The 27,793-nt window shown below is 48.9% G+C and overlaps 2 protein-coding genes and 1 long non-coding RNA gene across 3 annotated transcripts in view; 1 reads left to right on the top strand and 2 right to left on the bottom strand.

The window, feature by feature from the left end:
* TMEM9B (TMEM9 domain family member B) overlaps positions 1-8,790 on the bottom strand; it is a 22,499-nt gene extending 13,709 nt beyond the window's left edge. Inside the window, exons 1-2 of the mRNA XM_026070297.1 lie at positions 8,786-8,790; positions 1,091-1,093 (exon numbers count right to left, since the gene is read on the bottom strand). The gene's annotated coding sequence lies outside the window, so the exon portion shown is untranslated. The remainder of the gene's footprint in view (positions 1-1,090; positions 1,094-8,785) is intronic.
* On the top strand, positions 35-6,299 carry LOC112968259. Its single transcript, XR_003254320.1, has 3 exons — positions 35-314; positions 2,320-2,397; positions 4,280-6,299. It is a non-coding gene; the product is annotated as an uncharacterized LOC112968259 (long non-coding RNA).
* Positions 8,791-11,492: 2,702 nt separating the features above from the next.
* On the bottom strand, positions 11,493-25,046 carry NRIP3 (nuclear receptor interacting protein 3). Its single transcript, XM_026070650.1, has 7 exons — positions 24,873-25,046; positions 17,569-17,739; positions 16,837-16,919; positions 14,281-14,420; positions 13,856-13,908; positions 13,656-13,753; positions 11,493-13,148 (listed from the first exon to the last, which is right to left on the bottom strand). The coding sequence occupies exons 1-7, from the start codon at positions 25,044-25,046 to the stop codon at positions 13,133-13,135; spliced, it is 735 nt and encodes a 244-aa protein (XP_025926435.1). The 3' UTR covers positions 11,493-13,132.
* Positions 25,047-27,793: the final 2,747 nt, after the last annotated feature.

Raw genomic sequence — 27,793 nt, 5'->3', positions numbered from 1 at the left:
TCCTGCGTCCGCTCGTCGCCTTCCAGTCGCGGTCTGGGCGCTTGACGCCCGGCAGCGCCCGCCGCGTTCATGAAGCGCCGAAAAACGGTTCGGCGATCTTTATCCACTGCTCACACGAGGGACCGTCAGCCACGGTGGAAGTGCAAAGGAGAAAAAAGTTTGAGCTCTGGTCTGCCAAGCCAACTGCATCTAGGGCTGTTCAGTCTTTTGGAACATAAAGGCGATTTACCGCCGTTATTAAGTAGGAAGCAAGTGCTGACTGACTGCGTGGGATGCAGCGTCTTGCGTCTCCTGCCCCAAGGGGTCTAGAGCAGGTAGCGGCAAAGCTCTGAAGCCGATGTATTATTTATGTATTTCTAATTTGCTGGGTTACATCTCCACTTAGATTTTGACGGCATGACAAGATGCCATCAGCAAGTAAGGCTAAACCCCCCAACAGAACATATTCAGTGCTTTGCAGGGTAAGCGAAGAAACTGTTTTGCATAGGTCAACAAAAACAGTAATACTTTCCATAAGGCTTACTGCACTTTTTTGCAGAAGAAATTTCCCCGTTGTTCACGGAGCGATGGTGAGGGAACACAGATCACTCAGTGATTGAGAACATATGGAGAGCCACATATAACATACCACACATTAGTTATCCTACTTCACTTTCCCAAAACATGTTGAAATTATTGTATGCAGACCTGCCAATGCACAGCACCAAGAATAATATTTTCCTTGTGTAAACAGGCTCTGACAAATTGCCCCCAAAATTGCTCAATTGGCTAAGTTAAAGCTAAGCTTAAAAATAAAATTAATGATAATTATCTCTATAAAGCACATTATGGGTCGGTTAAAAAACACAGAAGTATTGAAATGTATTAAAAGTGTTACTAAGTAGCATTCTAAATGAGACTTTGAAGTTGCTTGTAATGAGTTTTTCAATAACTGAACATAGAAGGGCAGTATATATATTTTTAACATATGTTATAGAATGATAGATAGATGTATAGATAGATTTTCTCCAAGATAATGTCCCTGAAATATGGTGGTGTTCCCTGTTTTTCTTGTGCTTATTAATTATTTCCATCCAAGAACAGTGTTCACCTTCTTTCAGAGGGGCCATAAATGCTCCTGAGAAGCAGCATTTTCAGCTGCAGTCCTTTGGGACATGACAGATCAAGCAAGTTTGAACTTTGCTGTCCTTGGGTAGGAAAACCCAAAGATCGCCTGACGCTGCTGGACCTGGGTTCAGCTGGTCTCCTGCACGGGAGCCAGTGCTGAGCTGGTGTTTGAGCCCCGCCATAGAAACCGCTTGTTTTCATTTCCGGTTCCCCAGTGCATTTCAAGAGAAACTGCAGACATGACGTTTTAGCCACATTCCTTGCCCATGTTCCCTCCACTGTTTCCTATATCTTGTATCTTTTTTATATCCATTTTTTGTCCTAGACTGCTTAGTAGCAACACTGTGCATTGTCATAGAGTTGCTCTATTTTCTTTCTCCTTCTCCACCCTCCAGTAAGTGGCTGTAATTTCATAGGAAATAAAATAATCCTTTATGTATAGTTTAGTTGTCTTATTATATTTTGTTTCAATTCAGTAGGTTGCATAATAGTAATGATGCATCAGACATCTCAGTAAAGTAACTTGAGTTACTATAGAAACACAAACACTTTTATTTAAAATTCAGGAAAAACTGCCACCAGAGTAGTATAATGAGCATAGATCAGATTTCAACCTTAGCCAAACAAATCATCTTTTTAATGACTGTATCTGCACTGAAAGTGTTTTGAAGCATGAAGGTGGCTCTCTGTCTTCCTAACCACCCACACTCGTAGTTCGTGATTGGCAAATTGACTGCTGAGTTGAAAAAACATACTGCATCTTTAGAAAAACATGGATCAGATTTTCAGCTGAAGTAAATACATGCAGTTTCAGAGGCATCACTCTGTGTTTGGAACAGCTCACTGTGTGGAAAAGATTTCTAATAGGCTAATATGTATATTTTTTTTCTAAAATACTGAATGATTCCTAATACACAGTCAATAACTACACTTTTCTGGCTGCTGAAACAGCCTTTGGTACCTTCGAGCCCTGTCTTGGAGCTTCTTTGAATCCAGGGTCACTCCTAAAAAAAGGGGAGCCTGTGAGCAACAGGCCACTGCAGGGGGTAGGGACTTTTTCTCCTAGAAGCAGAGCCCGTTCTTTCCCCAGAAAACAATAAGCAGTGATTTAGTAAGCAAAACTGCTGGATGAATTATTAAGAAAAAATACTGGAAATTTCTATGTTAATGTTTAGATTTTTTTCAGTTTCATTTTTGAATTTTATTTTTCAGCATACCAATGTCAGAAACAAGACTGTTAAACCACAGTAAAAACCATGGCTCGTCATCCAGCCCTTAAAAAATATAAAGGTAAGGTTGATTTTAAGGAAAAAATGATTGTCCTGACTATAACAGCCTTATCTGCAGCTGTTCTTCAGCTATGTGGTCTTCCAGAGATTCAAGAGGTCTCTCACAGGCTTTTCCGTGGTGTCTGAGCTTTAGTGAAGTGGAGGCTGCTTCCTGCAGCCCTAACTCAGCCCTTACCAGATAAACCCTCTTAAAGCTAATGGATCCGAGCTCTCACCTGTCATTTGCTGATGTAAAATAACATAAAATGTGCTTTAATAATAAGATTTGAGAGTTGCAACTACAAGCCAGCCTCTCTAAGCTAAATATTGTGCTTTGCTATTAGTACACTATGTTGAATTATAGGTGGTCTTTTAATAATTTTGTAGGCTGTGATATTTGTCTCCACTGCCAATGCTTCCACCCCCAGCCCCCCGGAGGTACTTCAGTATCTCGGAGGCTGTGTTTTCGGGGTGTTGGGCAAAACCCCGATCCAGGGCTGGCCGTGGAGCACCGCGCGTCCCCTGCGCCTGGAGGCACAGCCTCGGTCGAGCTCCTGGGGAGCCCAGGCTGGACGCGCGCGGCGCGTGCAGCCCATTCCTGGGTCACGGGGGCACCTCTTTTCCCCTCAGTCCTATAAACACACGCTTGATCAGAGCTTTGGGTTTCCAAGCGCTGTACGTGCAGAGCTTGCTCCTGCTGTCCCTTCCCATTGCAGGGGATCCTGTCCGGAGCTGCGTCACCCCTGTACAAGCAATGCACCAGGCAATGTCTTTGCTTTGCTTTACAGTGCTGTGCTGAGTCACATCTGAATACCAGTGTCCTAAACACATTTACCTGTAAAATAACTCCATGCACTGAGCAGTAATGCCATTGGACTGACTGTGCTGTATCAGACAATTTGCCTGCTGCATGCGTCACGCTCGGCAACTGAACAGGCATTCGGTGTCAGGCGATGATCCTCAGGGCAGGCAGAGTAGACAGTATTATGATAATTTACATTACAATTATTTCTTACTAATGCAAATTACCATCTTTTTATGTCAGTTTAGCCTACTCACATTCAGAAGTTGCCTGCTTCCATGCCTTTTCTCAGCTGAAGAAGTCTTTTCATTATGAACAGTTATATAAAAGAGTAATCCAAAGGAATTATGTAAATAAGTAATTGAATCAGCATTTTTACAGTCCTTACCAGCATGACAGCCATGTGACATTTGCTCGAAGAAAAATAAAGTAAATTCAGATTCTCTTTTGTCTATTTCCTATATTCGGTTAAAAAATTACTTTGATGGCAATACTTGTTACTACAGCAGCCTTTACTTAGCAAAGAAGTGTGGGAAACAATTAATTACCATGTCAATTGCTGTAGGCTAATGAGAAAATTCACCTTTCAGCAGACTGGTCATCAGTATCTGTCTGGATACGTTCTGTCACTGGTGCTGAATCCCCTGAAATAAACAGCACAATTTTCTCTAATGAGTTTCTGTTTTGAGCCAAAACTTCAGTGGCTCCATTCATGTTTAGCTGGTATTCTGGTCTAATGGTCTTTGGTCTCTGCTGAATACAAAGAGAAACGAATGCCGGTGGGCGGATGGGGTACAAGGTTTACAGTAAAAGCAAGCTTTCCAAATATGCTTCATCGCAGAGACCCATTATAGTAATGTAATGTAATGTAATGTAATGTAATGGCTGGTGGCCTCCTTTCATATCTGAAGCATTATTTTGCAATCTGCAATAAGAAGTTACGTAAAACCTTTCACAACAGACAGGTACGCATATGGAGAAGACAAGCTAGACAAACTGTGTTTCCCTCTGTATCTCTATATTTGTACTGATATTTATGACATGAAGCAAATGGAGGGAGGCGCTGGAAGAGCTGTGCTTCTATTGTGTCTTTCCGTTTCAGTGGACTCCAGCCTCCTCTGCGGGCGGTAAGGGTTCAAGGTCCTTCAACAAATAACAAATGCAAGGTCAGTCTGTGCTCTCATCACCGCAGCACTTTGTTAGTCCTAGCTGGCTCCCCACGGCACCGGCGCGGGAGCTTGCAGTGCTCTGCGTATGATGTCAGGTAGTGACAAGTGCCGTGCTCTTAGCTCCTACAGTGCACTTGCTAGTGCAGGTCCCGTCCTTCAGCAAAGGAGACGTGCAGCGGATGCAAGGAGCGCCAGCCATAGGTGGAGAGGGGTCTGCAGCTGCTTAATCACAGTCTTTAAGTCCACGACTCTGATCTCATCCCTTGCAGCGTGAAGCACTGTTTCTGCATTTGTGTATTTAATCCATTTCAGACAAATCTTTGCTGTAACCTGCATGGAAGCACCGTGGCCAGCAAGACATGTATTGAAGGCAATGCAAGACTAAGATTAGAATACAGCAACAGGCCTTTTTGCGGTAAAGCTTATGCTTCCTCTTCTCAAGCTTGTTGCTAAGCAGAGGGGCTTTGATCGATAACCTCAACAAGTAAACGGAGACCCCATCCTGCGCTGGGGGCTTTCTTCCCTTGCCTGCTATTTCGGTCACGTTCCCAGCACACGCATCGAGCAAGCCCGTCTCGATGCRGGGCCCCGTCGTTCGCGCTGGCGTGTCAGCAGGAAATGAGGCGCGAGCGCGCAGTGTCTTGCTGGCCGGGGTCAGCAGCGGCAATGCACTTACGCTGCAGATGCCTGCTTTAATTAAGAGCTCTTCACTTTGTCAGCAGACCTAGGCAAGATACAATGAAAGCTTGGAGGCAATGAATAGAGTTTTGCTCCTTTAACCTTTTTTCAATGAAGATTTTCAACCTTTCCTAGATTCAGGCTTACATGTTGCATTTGATTCTACTTTCACTGGTCTCTGTGTTGTAGCATTAACAATATTCTTTTTTTTTTTTCCTACATACATCACTCCTTATTTTATAACTGCAAGAGCAGGAATCTCTGTGTTCTTTACCTGGGAAATCGTTATTCCCATTGCTCATCCCTCACAACTACAGGATCACAAAAGGTATTTCTTATAAGGAAAATTCTCATAATACCTGCACAAAGGAGATAAGTTGCACTCAAAGACAACATTGATCAGATATCTCAGATGAACACAAATACTGACGTTACAGCAGTATTTTGTATTCTTAGCTTGTACGCAGTGGTGGGTTACACACAGGGCTAAACCCTTTTTCTTCTGTCATTAACTGTTGTGCATGCCAAATTAATAGGCTGTTAATATGGGCACAAACAGTGAAAATCTAGTGAATGAAATCATGTAAGTAAACAAAGAYCTCAATAACTGCTTTCTAGCGTTCCCTTATTTCAGAGGGTTTGGGGTGAAATTGTGGTTCTACCAGACATTTTTAACCTCAGTCCTTTCCTCTGAGGTCTCATATTGTGTAAAATCAAGTCTGGCTTCATTCTGCTCAGACGGAGTGACACCATTTTCACACAGGCTCGAGTTCTGGCCTTCGGGTTTTGTTCAGATTAAATCTCTGCTAGAGAAAACCTCATAGCTGGCTGTCCTCGTGCTGCTGAGCAATATTGATTTCATGCCGCCACGCTGCCAGAGTCTGCGTAGGGCCCGCCGGTGCCCGGCCTGCTCCGTTCCCATGACAACGCTCCGCGAAGCGGCTCCGTGCCTGTTTCCCGACTGCATCATTGCATCCCGCAGCCGGTCCGGGGCGCCACCTGCAACCCTGGACAATACCTCTTCTACCAACTAACAAAAAATGTTTTACAGGGGAAAAAACACTTAATTGAAACAGCAATGTTTTGTTTGTCAAAACAGGGAGTATGGAGCTCCCCGCCGCCCAAATGTTGGGAGAACAGCTGATTTCGGGCTGCCGCTTCACATTGCGCGCTGCTGCTTGCTAATGTAATTGGGAATGACTTTGTGCTCCAGGGACTGTGTTTGCTTTCGCTGCTGGTACAGTGTGCCTTTTTCTTCATGTATGCAGCAGTGAATTAAAATATAACCACACTTCAAGTAACTTCTGGTTTTGATGGCAGTGAGCTGCTGGGACTGATGGTTGCGGAGAGGAGGGTCTGCTTTGGTTAGGGGAGAGCCGCCTGCTACCTCCTCTCCAAAAGCCGCACGCCTCTGGGAATCGCCCCAGGCGTGAGGGAGTGCGGAGGCAGCCTCGCGGGCCGAATACAGCAGTTCCCCAAACACTCGTCTTAGGGGTGATAGGAGGGGATGGAAACCAAGCCTGATGTTTAAGAGAGGGCTGGGCTCCTTGCTGGGCCTCGCCACGGGGCTGGAGCCAGCAGAGTCCCTGTCCCCGTCCCCGTACAGCTGCGACGGCCCCAGCCCCAGCACCGGCCTCGCTGCCCGGCACGAGGCACCTCTGGCTCCGCAGCTGAAAATGCCGAAAGGTCCCTGGGGGACAGTGTGAAACCCACCCTGGGCATTTCCCCCTCCAGCAGAAACTGAGCTCTTCGTGCCCTGGCTGCTGTGCCTGAGTTTTATAGCACTGCAAAGACGCAGGATAAAATCCGTGAGCCTTTCCATTGCACAAGCTCGTTGCCCTGGTAGAGAGGAAGCAGCACTGCATTTTATTAGCTCAGGGTATCTGCGCAAAGGCTTTTAGTCCTGCAGCTTCGTGACTGCAACGTGCATATTTTGATTTGCTACATTATTCAGTGTTGTCCAGCCCCAGCATTTCTCTGACCTCAGTATTAGCCTGCACATTGCCTTTTCACTTAATTTAATTACTGGTTAATCTGCTATTCCATTTTATTTGATCTGAGCCTTAAGAACTGTATCACATGGACTGCAAATTATACCATGTCCACCCTTAACTTTGACTGCTTCAAGCAGGCGCTGAGGAACAATTAGATCACTGTCTGTACAAGCTGCCATTTAACTGAGAAAGAAAAGACAACTCTAAATAAGACAGATGCAGAGAGAACCCAAAGATTGCTCACACTGATAATGAAAATTAATCAAACACCATTAGCAGAAGCCAAGTTGCTCAGTACGGCGTGTGCTGTGCGGCCCAGGTGCACCGCTGGCTCCTCTGGCTGAGGAGCGCCCGCCTCGCCCAGCTCAAGGGCAGAAAGACACTTTGCTGCATCAAGAAAAGAAATCCAAATTCGGAACTTTTTTCAAACTGAGTAGTGTGGCTTTTTCTGAAAGCAGTTTGGGACAGCCTCAAAAGCTGGAGATTGACTCTATTTTGTCTGTATCATGTCTAATATGCGAGAACCCTAATTAGAGCTTTTAGGCTTTATAACAACTGAATGTTTTGTTTGTTTTCACATTCATGTCTTTTGGCTTTGTTAATTTTGACCCCCCCACACCACCTATGCTTATCATTTGGAATTGTGTGAATAGTGGTGGAAACGGATAACAGAGCTTGTTAGTTGAAGATGTGTCAACTGAGGCTTAAAGATTAAGGGAAGAAAAGCTGCAGGGGTGAAAGAAGTTCAAGATTTCAGTTTGCACACGTACACGTAGCCGTGCAGAACTGCAGCCCTCCCACAAGCTGGTTTTATGGTTGGTGCCTGTTATTCCTTTGTCCTATCAAAGTCTTGAGAGTTTCTCTCCCCAAGTTATATGCCGAACATCTGCGCTGGCCCATGGGTATATTCCACTGATTTCAGAGTGACCACGACATTTCACAGCGGGTGAGGATTTGGATCTGAATTTTCTGTTCCTGGTCCAGATTGCATTAATCACCTGTGACTCTCAGGAAAAAAAAAAAGCAGTGCGAGGCCCCTCTGGATCACCTTAATTCAATTGAGGGCGGTAGCGAGCGGACATGCAGGGAGGACAATTGATATGGACCCATTATTAGCTGAAATCAGCACACTCTAATATGATTTTTGAGTGAGAGCAGCCCATTAACTCCCCCTTGGCGCAGACTGTGGTGGTTCAATGCATCAGTGCTTTCTCCAAGCAGCTTCTTTCAGCCRCCGCTGCTCAGCGCGCTCTGGCTACGTACAGGCAACCCCCTTCTCCCTTCTGTAAGATAACGCCTTAGAGGACACAAAGTCCACAAGCGGACGTGGCCTGTGTCGCCTCGACGTTGGCGTTGGTGCAGCCCAGTGCAGCCGCGAGCCGCTTGCCGAGGAGATCTGCCGGGCGCCGATGCCGGACGCCCCCAAGCGCAGGGGACGCACCTGGCGTGGGGAGCAGTTGTGGTGGGGCAGGGAGGACTTTGCTGAGAATTAAATAACACTGAAATAATGTCAACGTAAAATAACCACCCAGGTCAGAGCAAGCGTAGGCTTTCCCTCTTGAGCTGCAGCTCCCCAGCGAACGGGGGGGGAGCAGCGCCCCTTTGCAACACACAGCATCAGCGAGCAAGATTCGGGGTCGGCGGCGGGGCGGGCAGCGTGGGCACCCCGGCCCTGTCAAAGTCTATTTTTTGCCTGCCTCGTCGGGCCCCCGTGCCTGCCAGGCGTCACCTGTGCCCACAGCCTGCGAGAGAGCAGATTATTAGCACGGCCTCAGCGCGGGAGGAGGAAATGAATCCCTCACCACGTAGCGCCCGTCCCCTCATTAGCGTCACCTTCTCAGAGCTCTTCTCGGCGGTGAGCGGAAACAGCGGCATTTCCGCTGGTTAAATCATTTCTCTGCAGGAAACCCCTCGAGGAGCCTTTCCCGCTAGGCACTTTCTCGCTGTTAAACATTGACCTGGGCCGTAAGGAGCCACACTGCGAGATGTCTCAGCGCACACAGCTCAACTGTACGTGGGATCTTTGGTTCTCTCCTTGCTTAATTGGAAGGCACAAGACATTGGAAAATGGCTCGTGACCTTAATAGCACAGCTACGAAGCAGCAGGTGGAAAGAGATGGTACGCAGACGCTTCCTTCCAACAAAATGTGATCGCGGTTGGAGCAGATTCATCTAGGAAAATGCTAAGCTGAAATGCCAAGTTAATTAGCCCTCATACATAATTTGTTTTTAAAAATACATTACCATCTCCTTCTGGAGGAACAAAATCCCATCTCTCCCTTCTGCTAGCCTGAAAAGTCAATCCTAAAAATGTCACTGAAGCCTAAATTGAGAGGCAATACAGTGCTTTCAGTAGAGAAACTCTCTGTGAGTAAAAGGAGCTTAAAAATCTGCAAATTTCCTCTTTCAACCCAGGGAGGCAGGAGCCTTGCAGAGCACTGCGCACAGGCGACCGGCTTCCCCGCGCCCAGCGCTGGCCCTGCTCGGCGTCCCGCAAGGCACTGCCCTTCCCAGTCAGCACCTGGAAAGGCCTGTGAAAAAATCCTGATCGTTTGTCTGATGTCCTGATCCTTACCGGCCTGAATAAAAAGAGGTTGCTAGGCTGCAATGCACTCGGGCTGGACTTCATGTTCCAGTCTGGTATCTTGAGATGCTTTTTGGATCAAGGAATGACCAGTGATTTACCCCAAACTGTATTTTTTCTTTCTAAATTAACAGCCAGAGCAGCCTGCTGTTTCTCAGATGGCGCCTATATGTCTTTGAGCTTTCGTGGGCTCTCCGTGACGCAGCATGTTCTGCCGTTGTTGAGCGCCTGATACCGCTGTTTGCTCCATCTGATCTGTTTGTGGAGGAACAGAGGACTCAAGTTTATAGTAACATTTAAAAATATGTATTCCTTTCCCCTCATTGAAAACACAGTTCTCAGCATTCTTATTTCAGTTAAATGGTCGTTTCCAACATTATTATTAACTGCATTACCGTTCAGATGCTCTCCAGCAGAAGAGGCCAGTAAGGTGTGGGGGTATAGACTGCTATTGATTGGTATCGATGGATCTTTGAGACACTTGAGAAACAGGTGAGTGGAGGTGAGCAGCGGAGCCGCCGGCCCCACCGCTGCCATGGGGCTGGGGACACACGGGCTGCGGACGCAGCAGCCACGGGGCCGAAACGGCCTTGGGAGCTCCCCGTCTTCTGCAGAGATAACGCCTATTTCGAGGATACTCTGCAGCGTTTTATTTAACAAGTGTATATTTTTGGGCCTCTTCTTTCTGTGCAAGCCGGGATGCTTTCTGCAGAGCTGATCGGCGGCGTAACACCGCAGGGGCGGCACACCGTGTTGATTGCTCTGTCACGAGCAGCAGACGTTGATCCTGCTGCATAAGAAAAAATAGCAGCGTTCCCCCAACCGTGCTTCTCCTGCTGGTGTAACTTCCTGCTATTTCTACACTCTCCATAATTTTAGGTTGCTGACTGCCTTCACACCCACTTTGATAACGATGAAGTCTCATCCCAGGGAAGTGGCAGCATCAACTGGCTTTTCAGCAATACCGTCCCTAGGGAAATGTCGCTGCAGCGTCATCTCCAGAGCCGCGGCCTCGCGGCAGCTGTGCGGTTATTAGCGGAGGAGGCGGCAGAGTGGCACGTGGCCAAGCTAGCCCCAGCGCCGCATAAGGTGCGGGTCAGCTCGGCTCAAGCTGGGTGTAAAACAGGGGAGGTAATGCTGCCGGTCGGGAGCCAGGACCCCGGTTTTGAGGGAAGGGTACAAAAACTGTAGAAGAGCAAAGCAGCGATGCACGGAATACGTGAAAGCGGGTGATCGCCGGGCTGAGCCAAAGTGAGGGCTCGTCTCATGGTGGGGCAGCACACGGAGCCATGGAGAGAAGCACATGAGAAAAGCCAGGCTGTAAAAACGAGCCTGTCAGCTGCTGGAAAGCCAGTACCAAATGAGCAGGCAATAAAGGAATACAGACCCCAGTTGAGATTTGCCCCACATAACGAACCAACGTACCAACCTAAACGTGTATATTTATACTGAATTAAGTCATCTAGTTCTTTGCTTCTGAGAGACAAGAATTGGATTTGTTTTCACAACATGCTGAGCATCGTGTTATCATCAGCGGAACAGTGACAGAAAGGTCCGTAAGAGCAGCCTCCCCAAAGAACCATCAGGCGACGGGGCCCCTGCAGCTCACGGGGTCTCTGCGCAGAGAGACGCCCCAGCGGGGTGCAAAGCGCTCACGAACGTGTCGCTGGAGGGGGGCGTCCTCTGCATTTCCACTCGGATCGGCAGGACACGCTGCAGCGGCGATGCTGGAGGCGCCGCGCTCTGCAGCGCTGCGGGGAGGCGGTGAAGCCCCGCTCTGCTGCCAGGGCACTCCTCTCTGTGGAGCTCGGCGGAGGCTAGTCAGGCTGAAGATTAAAATGAACTCCTATTCTCAGTAGATACGTTCACTGAAAACAAATAATTGGCATTTGCAAGGTACAAGCAAATAAACAGCAATAACAATTAAACTTTATTTAGATTTAATTTGATACTCAGCACAATAATAAGCACAGAAAGAATGAAGTGCCAAAATACCAAACCCATAGCATATAAAATAATCAAATATATTTCATATTTAGTGAAATATTTCTACAACAAATTGAGGGGATGCCCTAGGCAGCCCAACCCTGTATGTATATATATTTATATGTATGTATATAGCTATGTTATATAAAATACTGTATGTAGAGAAAGCACTGAAACATATCACCAAAATAGAAAATAGCTCAAAATACGGTACTCCAGATCTACTAGTAATACCCAATGTTGAAAAAAGGTTCAAATCCACTGCAGGAGATAAAGCTCCAGCTGTGATGCCGTTGGAGTCGTGAGATGGCTGAACATGGCTGATGGTGTTACTGGCCGAGACTGGGAGGAACCTAGGTGCTTCTGCTAAGCGACAGCCGCAGGGTTGGCGCTCCTGCCTCCCCGCACTGAACGGGCCCCTTGCAAACCTACCCGGGGGGACTCCTGTCCCACATCTGCAGGTGCCGTACACCAGAAGGTATTATTCTGAATTTTAAAGATGCCTCTGTAGCAGTTGACAGGAATTAATTCCCATTAGCTTTTAAAAACCCAGAAAGCTGCCTTTACACCAGGCCAGGCTCCTTGAGGCAGCACAGCGCATTTGCTCTGGTCTGCAAGGGAGCAGCGGGCGAAGCAGTAACCTGCTGCTGCAGGGCAGAAATGCAGAAGAAAATGCTGGTCCTGGCAAAAAGTCTCACTCGTCCTGAGGGTGAGCAAGGTTAGTCTTGTACTTACAGATTCCAGGCGACTTGTAACTAGGTGTAAAAATATGGCATTGCTTCACGCTAGACCACTAAGGTTCTGCATCTGCTGCTTTCCAGCCTGTAAAATTATGTGCTTGTTTCTGTCTTTTTGGCTCAATCCAATGGGCAATTTTCCTGCCTGTCCCGCGCAGCCGGTGACATCGCCTCCGGCCATGCCCTCCCACCACCGCTGTAGGGCTGCTTCTGCACCACCAAGGACAAGCCTCACCCCTGAATAACGCTGTAATTGCTGCTCCTCGTCGAGCCAGCAGCTGCAACCCTAATTATATGGCAACAATACTATGGCTAAAAGGACGAACCATAACCCGCAGATGGTATTAGCATCATTATGTTGCTATGAGTAACTGCCCGGTAATGGCCATTTGAATGTGGCAATATCAATTAAGTGAATATAAATTCTTTGCCTCTGGAAAAATCATTAATAAAAATCTCATTCTGATCGCCTCTGATCACAGCTGAATACAATTACTCATAGGAGGCCACTATAAAAAGTATTTTTCTCATCAGAAGAAATTCGTAAGGTTTGTCTGACTGTTCATAATAAAGAGGGCACTATATAGAAAAGTCCAGAAAATAAGCACACGTTTGTTTCTCAAAACCTATAGATAAACATGACAATATCTCTAAGTTACTGGCTACTGAACAGGATTTCTTTTAGCTAAACTCAAGCCGTAGCCTAGTATAAATGTTTCCAAAGCAGCATGTTGCTGTTTCATCTGGAACAGCTGCACAGAGGGTCTTTGATGTCAAGCTCTCGTGTGGGGGCGTTTCAGTTTCTCCTTATGCCTCCAAAGTGCTGAAATGGGAAGGAAAAGACTTTTAATATAGTAGGAGTTTTGCATGGGGGGGGGGGGAGGAAATGGCCTTGAATGCAGCAGCAAGAAATGATGATTTGTTACTGCAGTTGTGGCAGAGCTATGATGTGGCCCTCCCACACTCATGTTTCAAAGGAGGCAGAAAGCGGGGTTTTGGCCTGTGTGGGGGCTTTCAGTCTGCCAGGGTTTCAGCCCACGCGGGGTCTTCCTCATGGCCTCCAGAAAATACATCTTCTGAGGCATTTCCCTGAGGCTGCCTCTGTAAACACCCCACCTTTACTCTTCAACGGCTACTGGAGAAAAAGCAGCAAGTGGCTACTGGAAGAGGCCAGGGGCTTTGATGTAAAACTGCGCAAACTGATGAAAACGCTCCCTATTTGCACAGTGAGCTCTAGCTGGCGTGCGGCAGGGCTGGCGCAGCCCGGCTCGGTGGCGCCACTGTCCCGGCCAAGAGGGGCCCCCTCAGCTCAGCTGTGCAACGGACTTACCGCTCGTCCTCCGCAGCTGCGTCGCCCTCCACAAACGGGATTTCTTCCCTGTCGGCCTGCCCCAGGACAAGGTGGTGCTTCTCCATGTTGATGATACACTGTAAAGAACAAATGCCTTTATGTAAGGGGGAAAACTGCAATTTGCAGCGGCCCCGGTTTCTCCAGCACCGGTAAAAGCCCTGGTGGAGAAACCTCCTCACCTTCAGAGACTTCAGCGTCTGCAGCCCAAAGGAGAAGGGTTTCTCACTGTCTTCTGAAAAACACACGTATTCAGATTTATACATGCAAAATGGTTTCCAGTGTTCTTTGCAAGCATCACCCCCCTTCCTTGATGGCTGCTCTGCTGAATACCGACCAGTTTAAACAGGGACTGAGTTACCCTGGAGGGGACAAGTCAACGAGGGCAGGCAGATGCTCTTGCGAGGGGGACGGGACTGTTGCATCAGCTGGGAAGGAGCCTGGTGCCGGCAGCCAGCTCCCGCCACCAGCTTCTCCCCCTGCCTGGACCGGCCGTGCAGCAGCGGTGCCCGATGCAGACGGTGCCGGGAGGTGGCGGCGGGCTGCCTGCGGGGACGGGGACAGGGACAGTGCCGACGCCAGTGCCCGGCGCCAGCCATGCACTTACCCACAACGAGGGCGGTGCACTCCACRGGGACAGCTCCCACCTCCAGGACCAGCCGGTCGACCTGGCCGATCGCCCGCACGTTGTGTGGCAATGAAATCCTCTCCCCGTCGCTACTGAACGCCTTGAGGTGCTCCGTTAACCTACACAGTGAGAACAGTGCTGGTACGAAACTGCCACAGTGCAGCCGATCCGGGAAGGAGCAAACTGCATCTGAAGGGGACTCGCGCGTCAAGGGCTCCTAGCCTGCTCCTATTACCCTGCTGTTACCTGGCAAGTTTTCTGTGATGACCCGTGTACAGCCAACAGCAGATATCACTGCGGATTATAACACACTTCCAAGTTATAGCCTTGGGGTAGGATGGGGCCTTGCACAAAGCAGAGCTTTGAATGTAATTAATAACTCGCTTTTTCTCTTTACCTGAGGAATCTTTTTCTACACTTCCTCAAGACTTAAGAAGCTGCTAATCTACAATTGTGTCTAATTTAGTGTTGATGGGAGCAAGTGATACTCCACTTTGACTTCCCTATTGGGCTAACAGCATTTTTGTCTCCGTGCCTTGCAGCCAGGGCAGCATGTGCAATTCTCGCTTATGAGCAGCTATTACTGCTGGCTTTCCTCAGAGGCAGTGGTGACACATAAATCCCGTTGCAGCCCCAGAAGAGGAAAAAGGGATATCTCAAGTACAGTAGTTTCTCCTATCTACTTTCCATGAACTATTCTGGTAACACTGATGAATTATTCAGCTTTACTTTGTGTTTTAAATTGAACTAGAATCTAATACAGTCAGAGGCAATAACTCCTCTCTCAGTTAAAAGCTCTATTTATTTGTGATTGTCTGAACACAGATGAGGGGATGAGCTTGGAGGGCACCAGGACACGATGAGAAAAGGGTTTTTACAAAGAAAGGAAGCGTTCAGCCTGCATTAGGCACGTGCTGCTGCAAGGTGACGAGACCCCCAGACCCAGCCAAGTCCGTCGCCACCGAGCCCAGGCTGCACACGGCAGCGTCCAGCAAAACAGACCACGATACACTAAAATGCAGGGCAGGGCCCTTCCTGCCCTGACAGGGACGAGAGCCAGCGCTCTCAGTGCAGCTCCTCTCCCGCTGCCATCCTGGGCTGGATTTAAACAAAACCCGTGTTTTCTCATTGCCGCACGCACCAGGCTGCTTTGAAGCAAAACACCACAGAGCGCTGCTCTGTTGTCGCACAGGGACCTACCACAGAGCAGGCAGGAAACAGGGCATCAAAGCTCTGGTTTCTAACCCGCTTCGCTAATGTGCACGCACGAGCTGCAGCAGGGCTGCAGGAGCTGGCGAAGGGCTGGCCTGGTTCATGGCTCCGAACGATGATCCTGCGCAAGTCCAGCAGGAAAACCCCTGAACCCGGGAGCAGAAACCAGCTCAGACCTATTTCCTAGGCACGCTTTGAAGGGAAGGACTTTCAAAGCAGACCGGCGATGCAGCAAGTACACAGGACACAAATGAGTAACACGGACAGCGTATGATGCGTCACAGGTCAGCATGCCCCTGAGACATTTCCAGCAGCCAACATAATGTTGTGCAGGATGGACCCCCTGCACACACCGTTGCAATCGGTAAACTAGGCTGAGCTGCTTCCTAGTTTGTGGCAGGTTTGTAGCAGGTTTGTAGCAAGTGCAGCCACTTTCCAGCCTCTACAGACTACTGTGCAAATAAGTAATTACAGCCCTTACAAAAAATGGGCATTTTTCATTCAGGGTCCTGCAGGAGCGCTCAGGGAGCAATTGCGCCTGCATAATCATTGCGAGTCAGTAGTAAAAAGCGATGCCTCTGTGGGGATAAAACACCAAAAGCTCTTTGATACCCTCTGAACTGATGCCCTGATTCTGCTCCTCGGAAATCAATGGGAGTTTTGCTGTGAATGGCTGTAAGTCAGTTCCCTAACCCTGCTTAAATATATCCCCTCCTCCTCCAGGAAAATTATTGCCTCCCTTTAACAGGAAGGATTTGCCGTTGGGAGCAGCAGCAGCCACCTAACCTGGAGGACACACGTGTGTGTAACTGCAGAGCTGCTTTACCGGGGTGCTGGAGTAAACCCTGCGGGTGCCAGGAGCGCTCCCAGCAGGGAGGGGAGGGCCGTGCCTCGCAGCACCGATCTGCAGGGCTGCGCTGGGCGTTACGTGGCCCCAAGCCTCCCTCCAAGGACGCGCAGGCAGCCGGGGAGAATTTCAGTTATTTCACGAGGAACACAGTCAAACATGGGCAGGCACTGAAAAATTACAAATGTATTCAAACCTCTAAATGGATTTATTCAGAGGCTGAATAGGTTGCTGTAAGTGGTTTTCTTTATTTCAGCTCCCTACAAGGCTATTTAAAAACAAGCAAGTCACAATTCAGCTCTAACAGGAGGCTTACGGGCTCGCACGGACACAGCCCGACACCTCTGCTAGGACGACCCTCTCCCTTATGAAACACAGCCCACGACGCATTGCTCGCACTGCCAGGCGTCACTAGTTCCCACAAAACCAAACCAAACCACAAGACAGAAATCCAGCCCCATGGAGCGGATATTTACCCCAGTCGGTCGAGGCAGGCGGACGAGATGAGGTTGTACTGTGAGCCGGTGTCCACCACGGCCTTCAGCTCCTTGCCGGCACACTGCGAGGGGAGAGCGGAGTCGGAAAGCCGCACATGGGAGGGGAGGAGGAGGAAGGATGCGTGGTTATGGGTCCGCACTGGAGCACGCCGCTCCACCCTGCAAATGCCAGCCTTCCCCACGGTCCGAGCCGCAGCGGTGGTGGGCCCCAAGGAGCATCTGAAACCCTCCGCCGCACCCTTGCTGGCTGCCCCTGGCCCCAGCAGCCCGATTTCTCATGGTACCCGGCATCCCTGCTGGGGCGAAGCCCACCCACAGAGGGGGCACGTGCCCGGGGTGAGCAGCAGCCGGCGCCGAGGCCGATGTACAGACCGCAGGATTCACACACGGCCCCCCAGCTGCTCTTAACACTGCGGCAAAGTTCAGATACAGCAGAACCAGTGTCATAACCTGCGTAGGAGGAAGATAGCTGGTAAACTGCTGCAAGTTGCTACATCACCCTTACAACTGACTACTTTCTCTTCCGCAACTAAACAGAGATTTGTCCAAATAATGTCTTTGTCAAAGACATTAATGGCTAACTAATGGCTTTGTCAAAATAACGTGCTATGCTAGCATCCCAAATGGGAAAACAAGGAAAACGGGAGTGCTAGTTGAGACTGTCAGAAATAGGATTTGGAAAAACCCTGGATGTCAGGGAGGGAGTGTTACCTGGCAGCTCACCACTATGAGCTCCTCTTCCTCCGTCCTCTTGGAGCTGCCCAGTTTGGTCTGATTCAGCTTATTGGGGATATCGTTCTTGGAAGCCCAGGTGCCTCGGCTGCTTCGCAATTTTGATAAATTTGTTTCCATTAGGCGTCTCTGCAGGATATTATGCGGTTGCTTTATGGACAAACAAAAAGAGACAGCAGGGTAAAGCCAGCGGAAAGCACATAGCAATGTGCAACGTGCGTTGCCAACCTGCCGCGCACTCCTTGGTGCCCCAGGCCCTGCTGCTCTCACACAAGCACTGCCCTAGAGTCCCACCCTCGCCATGATTAGGAACTTCTTCCTCATTGCAGACTAAATATACTCCTCCTAGTTTAAACCTATTTGCTCTTGTGCCAGTGCTGGCTCACCTGACTTTAATCAAAGAGAGCCACTTTGTATTGGTGAGGGAATGACCCTTTTAAAGTATTAACCAGAAGTTGGAGGGATGCCTTTGTTTTTCCCACTTCAGATTCAATATTTGATTTCTAAATAGAAATAAAAACAAGTCTGGGTTCTCAAAGATGCCATTTCAGCTGAAACCACCCTGACCTGTTGACAGGAATATCAGGAATTCTGCAACGATGTGAAAAGTTAAGAGGTAACAAATTACCTTCCCAATTATATGCGCCAAGTAATTATGAAAAAGGCTTGCCCGATTTACTGAATGCACACAGCGGCTTTCACCAGTATAGCTGATATACGACATAGCTGAGCCCAACCTCTGCCTCTGGCAATGCTCCTCATATGAACCAATGCAGAACTTAACAAGCCAATTTGGGGTGCGTACATCAGCTCTCATGGGGACAAGCACACAAGGCACAGCTGCAAGAAGATGGCTAAAAATGTTGTCCATCACCAGACCTGGTCTGGCCTTTGGACCAGGATCTGGTCTAATACAAGGCTTTTGCGCTGCTTCTCTTGCCTCCACGTAGTGATTTAGCCGATAGGGGCGAGCGAACACAACAAGCCTGGGGTGCCTGGCCTTGCCACGGGAGAGGAGGGGGAGAGGGAAACTCACCGGAGGAAAGGATGTGCCCAGGAATCCCCATACTCATGGGTCTTTTCCTCGCTGTCGATGTCATTTTCACTTTCTCTGCGACAAGCATGTCCCCTCTCAATATCGCCTCTGCTTTCCTGAAGCCTTTTTGTATTTAACGTTAGTCATGGATGGATGCATGTACCCTGCTGCGGGTGAAATGACTCTGCCTGATGATCTGCTCATTTCTCTGCCCGGCTAAGCTTCCCCCCTTTACACTGTCCTTTCCTTGTGATTTTAATTTGGTGATGGTGAGACCTTCTTACCTTCTCATTCTTGAATTTTTGCCTTCATATTAAATATTCATGTGTACCTGCAAAGGCATCTAAAGGAATAAACCTCCTAATTCTGAGGGAATTTCAGTGGGATTAAGATACTTTTGAAAACCACAGGCTCTCATTCTCTGAGCAGGCACCCTTGACCTGAATGCCTCATCTCTGAAATGTGCTGTGCAGCATGTTAAATAACAGCACTTACAAGAGACTAACGTAACTTGGCATCTTCCTAAAATAACTGAAGCAATGTTGGTGCTTCAGATTCTGCTGTAGCATAACACTTGCAGTTAAACCGGACTTGACTGATGAGATCAGGTAGATGCAGTAAATACTAGTGGTCCTTGGAAAATATAGTCTCCTTTTTTCCCCACTTTTCACTGTTCTTACTTCTGTGACTCAGAAGGAAATAAAACTTCATCATGCTTTTCAGTTGCAGATGCTCTGTCTGCCTGGCACTCTTGAGAGCAGATACTGTGTGAATGAGATAACATAACTGTCCTCACAGCAGCTGGGGAAAAAATCAGATTCTGCAGTATGTCGTCTCCTCTACTCACAAAAAATAACAAGGCAAATCCCATCACTGCACTGCTCAGGTGAACTCCCTTCTTCCCAATAAAATCAATGAGACTAAACTACAGAAAATGGTATCACTTAACTTGATTAAAAGTAAGCAGACTGGTTTCACTATTAATAGTACAAACTCTGCACTAAGGGATGAAGAAAATCAATTCAGAAATGAGTGCTCTCCTACATGAAGCAGAAGAGATAGGTGCAAAACCAGCACTGTTATCACCAGAAAGGCTACACACTTGAGCAAAAAAGCAAGATGGGGTTTGCTGACAGTGGATGGCATGTCCTTATCATCCTTTATATTTCCCTGCAGTTCAGACACACATCTGGAAGACTTATGCTTCACATTACCCCCCCCCCCCCAAAAAAAAAAAATCAAATAAAAGAGGAGTTGGATAGATGGATGAAGTTCCCAGCTGGACAAAAGACAGCCTGCCGCATTTTGGTCACCACCTCGCATCCAGCCCGTCAGCTGCAATTAGGACTGACAGAAATTTCTGAATGGTCATAATCCAAGGGCAGTCTGGATGCTCTTTTGATCTGCCTGGTCCAAAATGCATTGCCAAGTTCCTTTGCAAGAACATGCTAGAGAAGAAGAACAAGTCACCATGTATTCATCATTGCTGTTTTGACCATGATCTATCACTGATGTCAACCTAAAAAATTCTTACTACAAGTTCTCCTACAAGTCATTAACCAGTTGCATTTATGGGCTTTCTCAAGTGAAAAATACAGGCACTCGCAGCCTGAGCTGTGGTAAGGGTCTGGTTTTATGAATCTTATAGGGGGTCCATCACTGAAAGAACAAGAATCCAGCATTCAGCAAACGCGAGCTGCCAACAGAAACGGGACCATCTTTTGTTGATGCTTGTTCTTCTGAAAGCCCCTGTGATTCCTGCCTTCAGGGGGACAAATGTTGCTCATGTTGTGCTCCAATACATAAATAATCTAGCAAAATGGAGTTGAAATGATTCCCTGCAGCACCACTCTGTCTAAGGCTGTTAATTAGTTTGCTTTAACTTGTATTTCCCTTGACTTCTGTGTGTAACAGAGTGAGGGATGTTAGTCACAGAGATGACTCAAGTGATGGATTCGTGCTTCGGTAAACAGATAATGTGTCAGGGGACATTTGCAAATGCACATTTTGCTGAAAAACTGCAAGCAGACCATTTATGGAAGGAAAAGGAGGAAAACCTCTCCAGCGATGGAGATCTGTATGTCAGTAGTGGTCTCCTTCAGTTTAGGTTGGCAGTACAGCTGGCGCAAATGTTTAACATAACCTAGATCAAGTACTATCTGTCTACATGTCGCACAGAACTCTTGAGAGTTTTATGAAAGACTAAAATGCTACATGCCACTGTGTAAATCAAAAAAATAAGTTATTTCCTGGTATTGTTTGGCACAACATAAATACCAAGCAAGAATGTTTTTCCTAAAATATCTCCCTCTCCATCCCCGAGACCGTTGGGGAAAAAAAAAAAAAGTTACAGTGGAAGCCTAAAAGAAATGGTTTCTTTCAGTGTCCATCAAAACCATAAATAACTCAGCTCAATTTTGTTCCTCTCCAATTCATAAACAAACAAGCGGTTGCAGCTTGCAGCATGTATCTCCTCGGCAGGGTTTCCCATTGCTTTGGCTGGATCTGGGAACAAGAAGACCCTTCGCAGTGGTTTCACTCAGGTGAAGGTGAAAGTCGGGGCCCCCGCAAGGTTTATGGTCCCTCCCCTCCCAGAGCCTCGCAGAAGTCTGTCCTCTCTTTTGCATCTAAATAGTAGAATAAAGGAGTTTTAACAGACAAGCAGGGCTCCTTCCAGGGGATAACTCATTTCTCTCTCTTCTTCCCATCCCTCAGCCAAATCCACCTCTTCTTTCACCAGCTTCCGCCCGAGTGTCATCAGCCACCTTTTGGAGACTTTGCTCCTTAGCGCGACACGGGATCGTGCCCATCCCCAGCTTGGTCGTGGTGCAGCTGGAGATTCACTCAGCCCAGGTGTCCTGCTCCTGCTTTTATCACGCCTTACGCCCGTGCACCCTGTTTAGGTCTATGAGCTGTTAAAGACGAAGCTAATTACTGTACCGTTACTGAAGTGCTCCTATATTAACTTTTCTTGTATTTGATTTATCAGCAGTAAATCGAGCGTCTCTGGCTGAGGATGAGGGCGCTGGCTAGAGGCGCCTGCAGGTCCCCCCTGAGACCCCTCATGCGCCTGGGTGTCCGGGCAGCGGTTGGGCCTCAGACCACGGCTCAATCAGAGCCTAAAATGCACCCTGCAGGTAGGCTTTTGGGTCGGCTGAAGCACCATGTCCAGGCTGTGTCGGCGAGGCCCCTGCTGATGGCAGTGGGAGCACGGACACCTGCCGCGCACGCAGGTAAATTTGGGTATCCAGCCCCGCGAGCCGACTGCCCCCGTGCTTTCCCCCAGGATCAGGAGGAAGCTGCCAGCTTTGCTGCGCGGGTGGAAAGGGAGAAATCTCCTACGTCAGAACTAGCCAGGGCCTCTCGGACCAAAAGCAAATGGGTTGTAAATCAGAAAGTGATCTATAAATGCTAAAAGGGCAGAGAGCAAAAATGCAACACACTGAGGCAGCAGAATAAATTATCCAAGATGCTGCAAAAGCAGCTTTTCCTCCCCCTCCTTTTCCCTTACCTCTCCTCACCCCGGCCTTTCCTCAGGCCGTTGCTAGTTGCCGGCCTGTCTCTCCACGTGTGCCTGCAGCGTCTGGGAGCAAAGCTTACGTCTCCGCCGCCTAGAGCGGGCTGGGCGAACGCTGCGGTGTGGCACGGGGCTGCTGCAACGCCAGCGGCTCGCCCTGCCCGCCACAGCCATGCCGCGGCTCTCCCGCTGCCCTGCGCCTGCCCTGCGACAACGTGCACCCGGCAGGCAGAGAGGCTCGTCTGGCCCCTCCGCTGGCTCACAGCCGCAGGCCGGGTCTAGGGCAAGGACGGCCACCACCGTGGGGGCACAGGGCTTGGGGGCGCCCTGCAGGAGCGCAACCTGCAGGGAATTTCCCTAATTCCCAGGGAAGGCCAGACCTGAGCACTGCGCCTCCGGGCTGTTCCTTTAAATACCTCGTAGCCTCAGCACATGCATTGCAATAACTGCAGTAGCTCTCCAGCAATTCAGAAAGGAAACGCACCCTTTTCTGCCTTTCTTGGAGGCTTTCACACACCCCTTTGGCACTACAATGGATATGCTCTGACGCTAGGAAATTCTACAAAGCAGGACAATTTTCCACTCCATCCTTTGCCAACGCGATACGCGGGGCCTTCCCTGAACACCCACCTCTTGACGCCAGCCCCGAAGCGGAGCGGGAGCCCGGGGGGCCATGTCCCAGAGCTGCTGCCTCTGCTCGGCGCACAGCAAGGACTGGCTTTCCACCTCACTGGCCCGAGGGAAGTTTCTTGTTAAACAGGCAAATCAAAAACGTGATGCACAAGGAACCTGGTGAATGCGGGGCAGAGCAGTGTCGGCCTGGCGGGAAGAGCACAGACAAGCCCAAGCACTTCCCATCCCTGCCCAGAAAACGGAAAGTCTTCTGGACGCCAGAGGAAAAAGATACAGTACTCAGTAAGCTGGCTGCCTCTCACACCATAGGAAAAGTCAGACAAGCCAGATCTTGTGACTTCAGGAAGGCCGCTGGTAAGGAGGCATCACAACAGAAATATTTCTGCTCAGAACTGTACAGCTAACCATCTATTCGCCAAAATCCAATGTACGCTATGTTATAGTTTGGTCTTATTTTATACAGACAAACATAATACATGAAGAGAGTTAGCAGCTACAAGAATTTGGTCCAGCCCAAAGTATTATACTGAAAAATATCCAAGGCATAACATAGATAATTGCAAATATTTATCTGTGCACATCAACCCTTTACACCAAAAGCCGTTTCACCTGCGCGATCACCGCTGCCCTGCAGTTTGAGACGTGAAGATACCCTGGTGCTGTTGTGGGCAGAGAGAGGTTCCCGAATGCTCCGGACACTCCGGYGGTCCCAGCGCGGAGCAGGGGCAGGGCCCAGCGTGGGGCAGGAAACCCCCGGCGGGCGGCCAGGGCCGCGGCCAGCACTCGGCTCGGGGCCAGCCCAGGTTCCCACTCGGCCGCCCGGCGCCTCCCCCCGCCACCCCGTCCCGCTCGGCCACTCAGACAGGAGCCTGCGTCGCAGGCCCACGCACCGCCGGACCCCGACCCGCACGGGTTGTTTAGACTCTGCTCTTCTGCAAGGAATAGCAGTAACGACACCACCATGCTTTAAAGGCGCGCTGTAGCTCCCTGACAGGCAGCCGCAATGAAACGGTGACTAGCAAAGCTCCTGCCAAGCCTTCCCTCCGGCAGCAGTCTCTGTGGCCCAGGGCTGCAAAACATCTCTGATGTCAAAAAGCACTGCTGTGCGCAATGCAGAGAACGCCAAACTCATCCCACATATCATGCATGGATGGATCTAAGCCAACGCCAGCTGAGCAGGAAGACTGTGCTAGAACAAAACAACCCTACTAATAATAAAAAGCTTCACCTCTTTCAATAAACCTACATCAAACATTAAAGAAAGCAAACATATTTTATGTTACAAGCGGCCAGAATTTTGAAAGAATGGGGGGCGGGGGGGGAGAAAGGAGATTTCCCCTGTAGGGTATATTTCCTAGATTTTGTTCCTTTCCACCAGAACTTTTGATATTATGCTTGAGCATCATTTTCCATTAGAGAAAGCTCAAACGTTTGTGCATGTTAATATTTAGAAGAGCTCCCTAGCCCCTGGACACGATGGAGGATATTGTATGCCAGCTACAGGATCACATGGATCATCACATGTGCATATATTTAAAAGCTAGAATTAAGTATCTTTATTTAAAAAAAAAACAAACCACATATGCATAAGTCTTCATCAAATTGTAATCTCAGCAATTTCATATTTTGAAGTAGTGGTGACTGCATTTTACTGAATCTTTTATGAATCAGTTGTGCATACATATGCACCACAGACAAACACATGTGTATATATACATATATATGTATTATATGAAGCCATTTTGATTTACTGTGATTCAGGGAGTATTTCTGTGCTGAAAACGGTATCCCATTTTCTGACGTTTGTGTAACAATGCAAAAAAAAAAGCTTTTAGATCTGAGTGCCAGACATCTGAAATCACCTAGTAGCAAAAAGCAACCTTGGTGATACCTAACATCATATTCCCACTTCCTTTCTTTATATACAAAAGCCTCATTCTTATACCAATTTCCACTTATTTCCACAAGCAACAAACTTATACCCTTAACAGTAAAATGACACTAAGAACAAGGGAAAAAACAAACACACACACAGACACTGACATGCCAGCTTCTTAAATCCCATCATTTCCTTCCAGTAAACAGAATAAATCTTACAGTATCTTTCGAAGTGCCCAGTTTCTTCAGTCCGTCCAGAGGGAGGAGATCTGCAGAGTCCTTGTGAATGAACTGCACCACCTGCTTCATCCTCCTCTGCTGCCGGAGGGATGCGGCTTCCCGAAGCTCCACTTCTTTCCTGCTTGGCTCTGTCAGGATACCTGAATAAAACATCTCTGTCTGCGTCTGCCTCGCTCTTCTTGAGGATGCGCCTCTAGGAGAGGAGTGAGCAGTGAAAAGCTGTCGCCTGCACTTTATAGCTGGCGCCTGGTGACGCGCTGAGAGCAGCAGGTGCTCCAGCCAGTGCAGCGCGGGGAAGGAGGGCTGAGGCATGCTGCAGTGTGTTGCACAGACACCGCGGGCGAGCTCGGGCTCAGTCGTGGGGAATGATCAGTGCTAGCTCCTCGCTAGCTCTTCTGAAAGAGCGATCAGCCATGGGTGCCTCCTGTGCTGCTCTCCAACTCAGAGCGGGGTGTAGCAAAGGGCCATTCTGCACCAGGAGACCCTTGCAAGGGGAACCGGTTTGTTTTACATAGACTTGATCCAAAAAGAGGCAGGCAGGTGTGCAGACTTCAAACATGCTGGTGCCTCCCCAAAACTCCCAACAGCCTCGCCAAGAGCAAAGAGAGCTTGTGCTCTCGTGGGGCAGTCAGAGAGGACACGCAAGCCGCACTGTCCAGGCACAGTCCTGAGCGCTGGTGCAGCTCACAACCAGCTGGGCAYAGCGGCTGGTCCTGCACATGTATCGACCCCTGGGCTGCGGATGCAGAGATGACCGGCCACACAGCCCCGCGGGTGGACAACCACCCCGTGCAGGCCCCAGGAGCTCACACTGGTGTTGGAGCTGGGCACCGAGCAGCACAGGTCTCCCTTGAGCATCACAGATGCAGATCCACGCTGTCACCATCTGCTCAGGTTCCCCACAGGACTCACGGTGCCTGGGGGCTGCCTTCAGGACAACAGCGAGTTTTTATATGCTGCATCTTTCACCAAAGAGAAACAGCTTTTATTGTCAAAAGGACCCAAACACTTTGAATGCCACAGCTCGGCCAGCAGACTAAGTTACTCATATGAACCTTCTGATTTTCAAGCAATTTGTTGCAAAGAGTAGGTACAGGAGAAAGTACCGCTCCCTGTCTGTATAGGTCTGGAAACACCTCCATGCGCTGGCTCGGTTTTCATTAAACCAAAGGTCCTCCTTTATGCAACAGAAAGAAAGCACCAGGAAAGCAGGGCTTAGCCCTGGACTGACATGATGCCCGACTTCTGGTGTGCATCTAACCTACAGGAGGAGTGGGTGTCCCTCGTGCTGCCTTCGCTCTCCCCACCGACGCAGCCCACGCTCATGCTTTCTGCTCATGAAGATGTCACCGGGACTTGGCCAGCTTCAGAAAAACAGTCCTGTCTCTGGGTGCCTAGCAAAGGAAAGGGATGGGGCAGCCAGGGAAAAACGCTTCAGAAGGAGACCAACATCAAGGTGGGTGAGAATGGGGAAAAAACAGCCCCCTCTGAAAACAGCAGGGGAAAGACATTCCTTTCCTCTTGTAGGAATTGAGCTATATCAAAAAATTAAATACATGCAAGTAATGAAAACACCAAACAGGCAGAGTGGCTTTAAGTCACAGTCAAAAACTCCCCATCCTCTGGAGCTGCCTCCTCCGCACCGGAGGGCTGCTGCACTGCGTCAAGCGGGGACGGGCCGGATCCAGCCCCACGCCCATGGCCAGCCAGTCCGACTCTCTCACCCTCACCACAGGGCCCGTCGCAGAGGCACAGGACTAACCACCTACTGCTGCATCTCGATGCGTCTCAGATGTCGAGCTCAGTCGATATGAGGGCGTCAGAGGAGCGTGTGGCAGGAGGGTCCCCGAGAGCAGTGCCCGGAGCCCGCAGGGAGGCCATGGAGGCAATGCGCTGTGTGGAGGCTTTCGGAGACTAGCTGCTGCCCCAGCTGCAGCCACGTGCTCAGCCCCTCCGCACACAGCCTTGGAGAGAGAGGAAAAAATCAGAGGATGGCACAGCAGACAAGAAAACACAACCCCGCTGTTTCACAGCCTCGCGAAAGGCCGTTGGGCGTGAGCCAGCTCGCGCACACACTGAACCTGCGTCTGCAGAGCGATAATGAGGCCGACAGCTTGAACAGGGATGTGTTTTTTCCTCCCTGCGCTGACTTGGCTCATCATGCAGCAGGGCTGTTGTTTCGCTACAAGCAAATATGCCCCAGAGGACAAAAGCACCTTATTTTTCACCTTGGGAACTCTTTGGCACTTATGCACTTGATTAAATAAAGATGTATGACTGCATCCACGCTCTCCCAAAGGCAAGGGAGAGCAGAAGAAAGCAGAATGACTTCTGCTGAAACCAGAAGATAATTTTTAATACAAAGGTCCATGGTGGAGTGGTATCCTGCCTGGCCTATTAGTGAACACTCAACCAGCTAGCAGAGTAAAGCTTCAAGAGCAGGTGGAGCGTTACAAGTGCTCTTCATACTACAGCACCAAAATGCAGCCTACATTTTAATTTAGCAAACAAGCATTTTTATCAATCTTACAATTTCACTTCCACCATGTTATAAATACACCTTATGCCAACAGATAAGAAGAAAATCTGCCCAGTGCTTTAGAGTATTATATGAGATAAAGACCCTAACTCCCATCTTGATGTAAATCATCCACTCAAATTACTCAGGATCCACAATAAAACACCAGTTCAGTGTGGATACTTTGAACACACTGGTTAACTTTCAAGTTGGTCATTTGCTTGCAACAGATTAGCCAGGGATATTGCTCCCTCCCAACATGGTGTGCCTAAATCAGAGCACGCTTCAGAAAACCTCTCATCCTGCTTGCTGGAGACAGGAATGTCCCTGGCTGACACTTCTCACTCCAGAAAAGCCCCAATGGACAAGACAATCTTTGTTT

Source organism: Apteryx rowi, unplaced genomic scaffold (assembly GCF_003343035.1).
Source record: "Apteryx rowi isolate R43461 unplaced genomic scaffold, aptRow1 scaffold_107, whole genome shotgun sequence".
Lineage (NCBI taxonomy): Eukaryota > Metazoa > Chordata > Aves > Apterygiformes > Apterygidae > Apteryx > Apteryx rowi.
The sequence above is the reverse complement of the archived record's forward strand: the minus strand, read 5'-3'. Positions and strand labels throughout refer to the sequence as shown.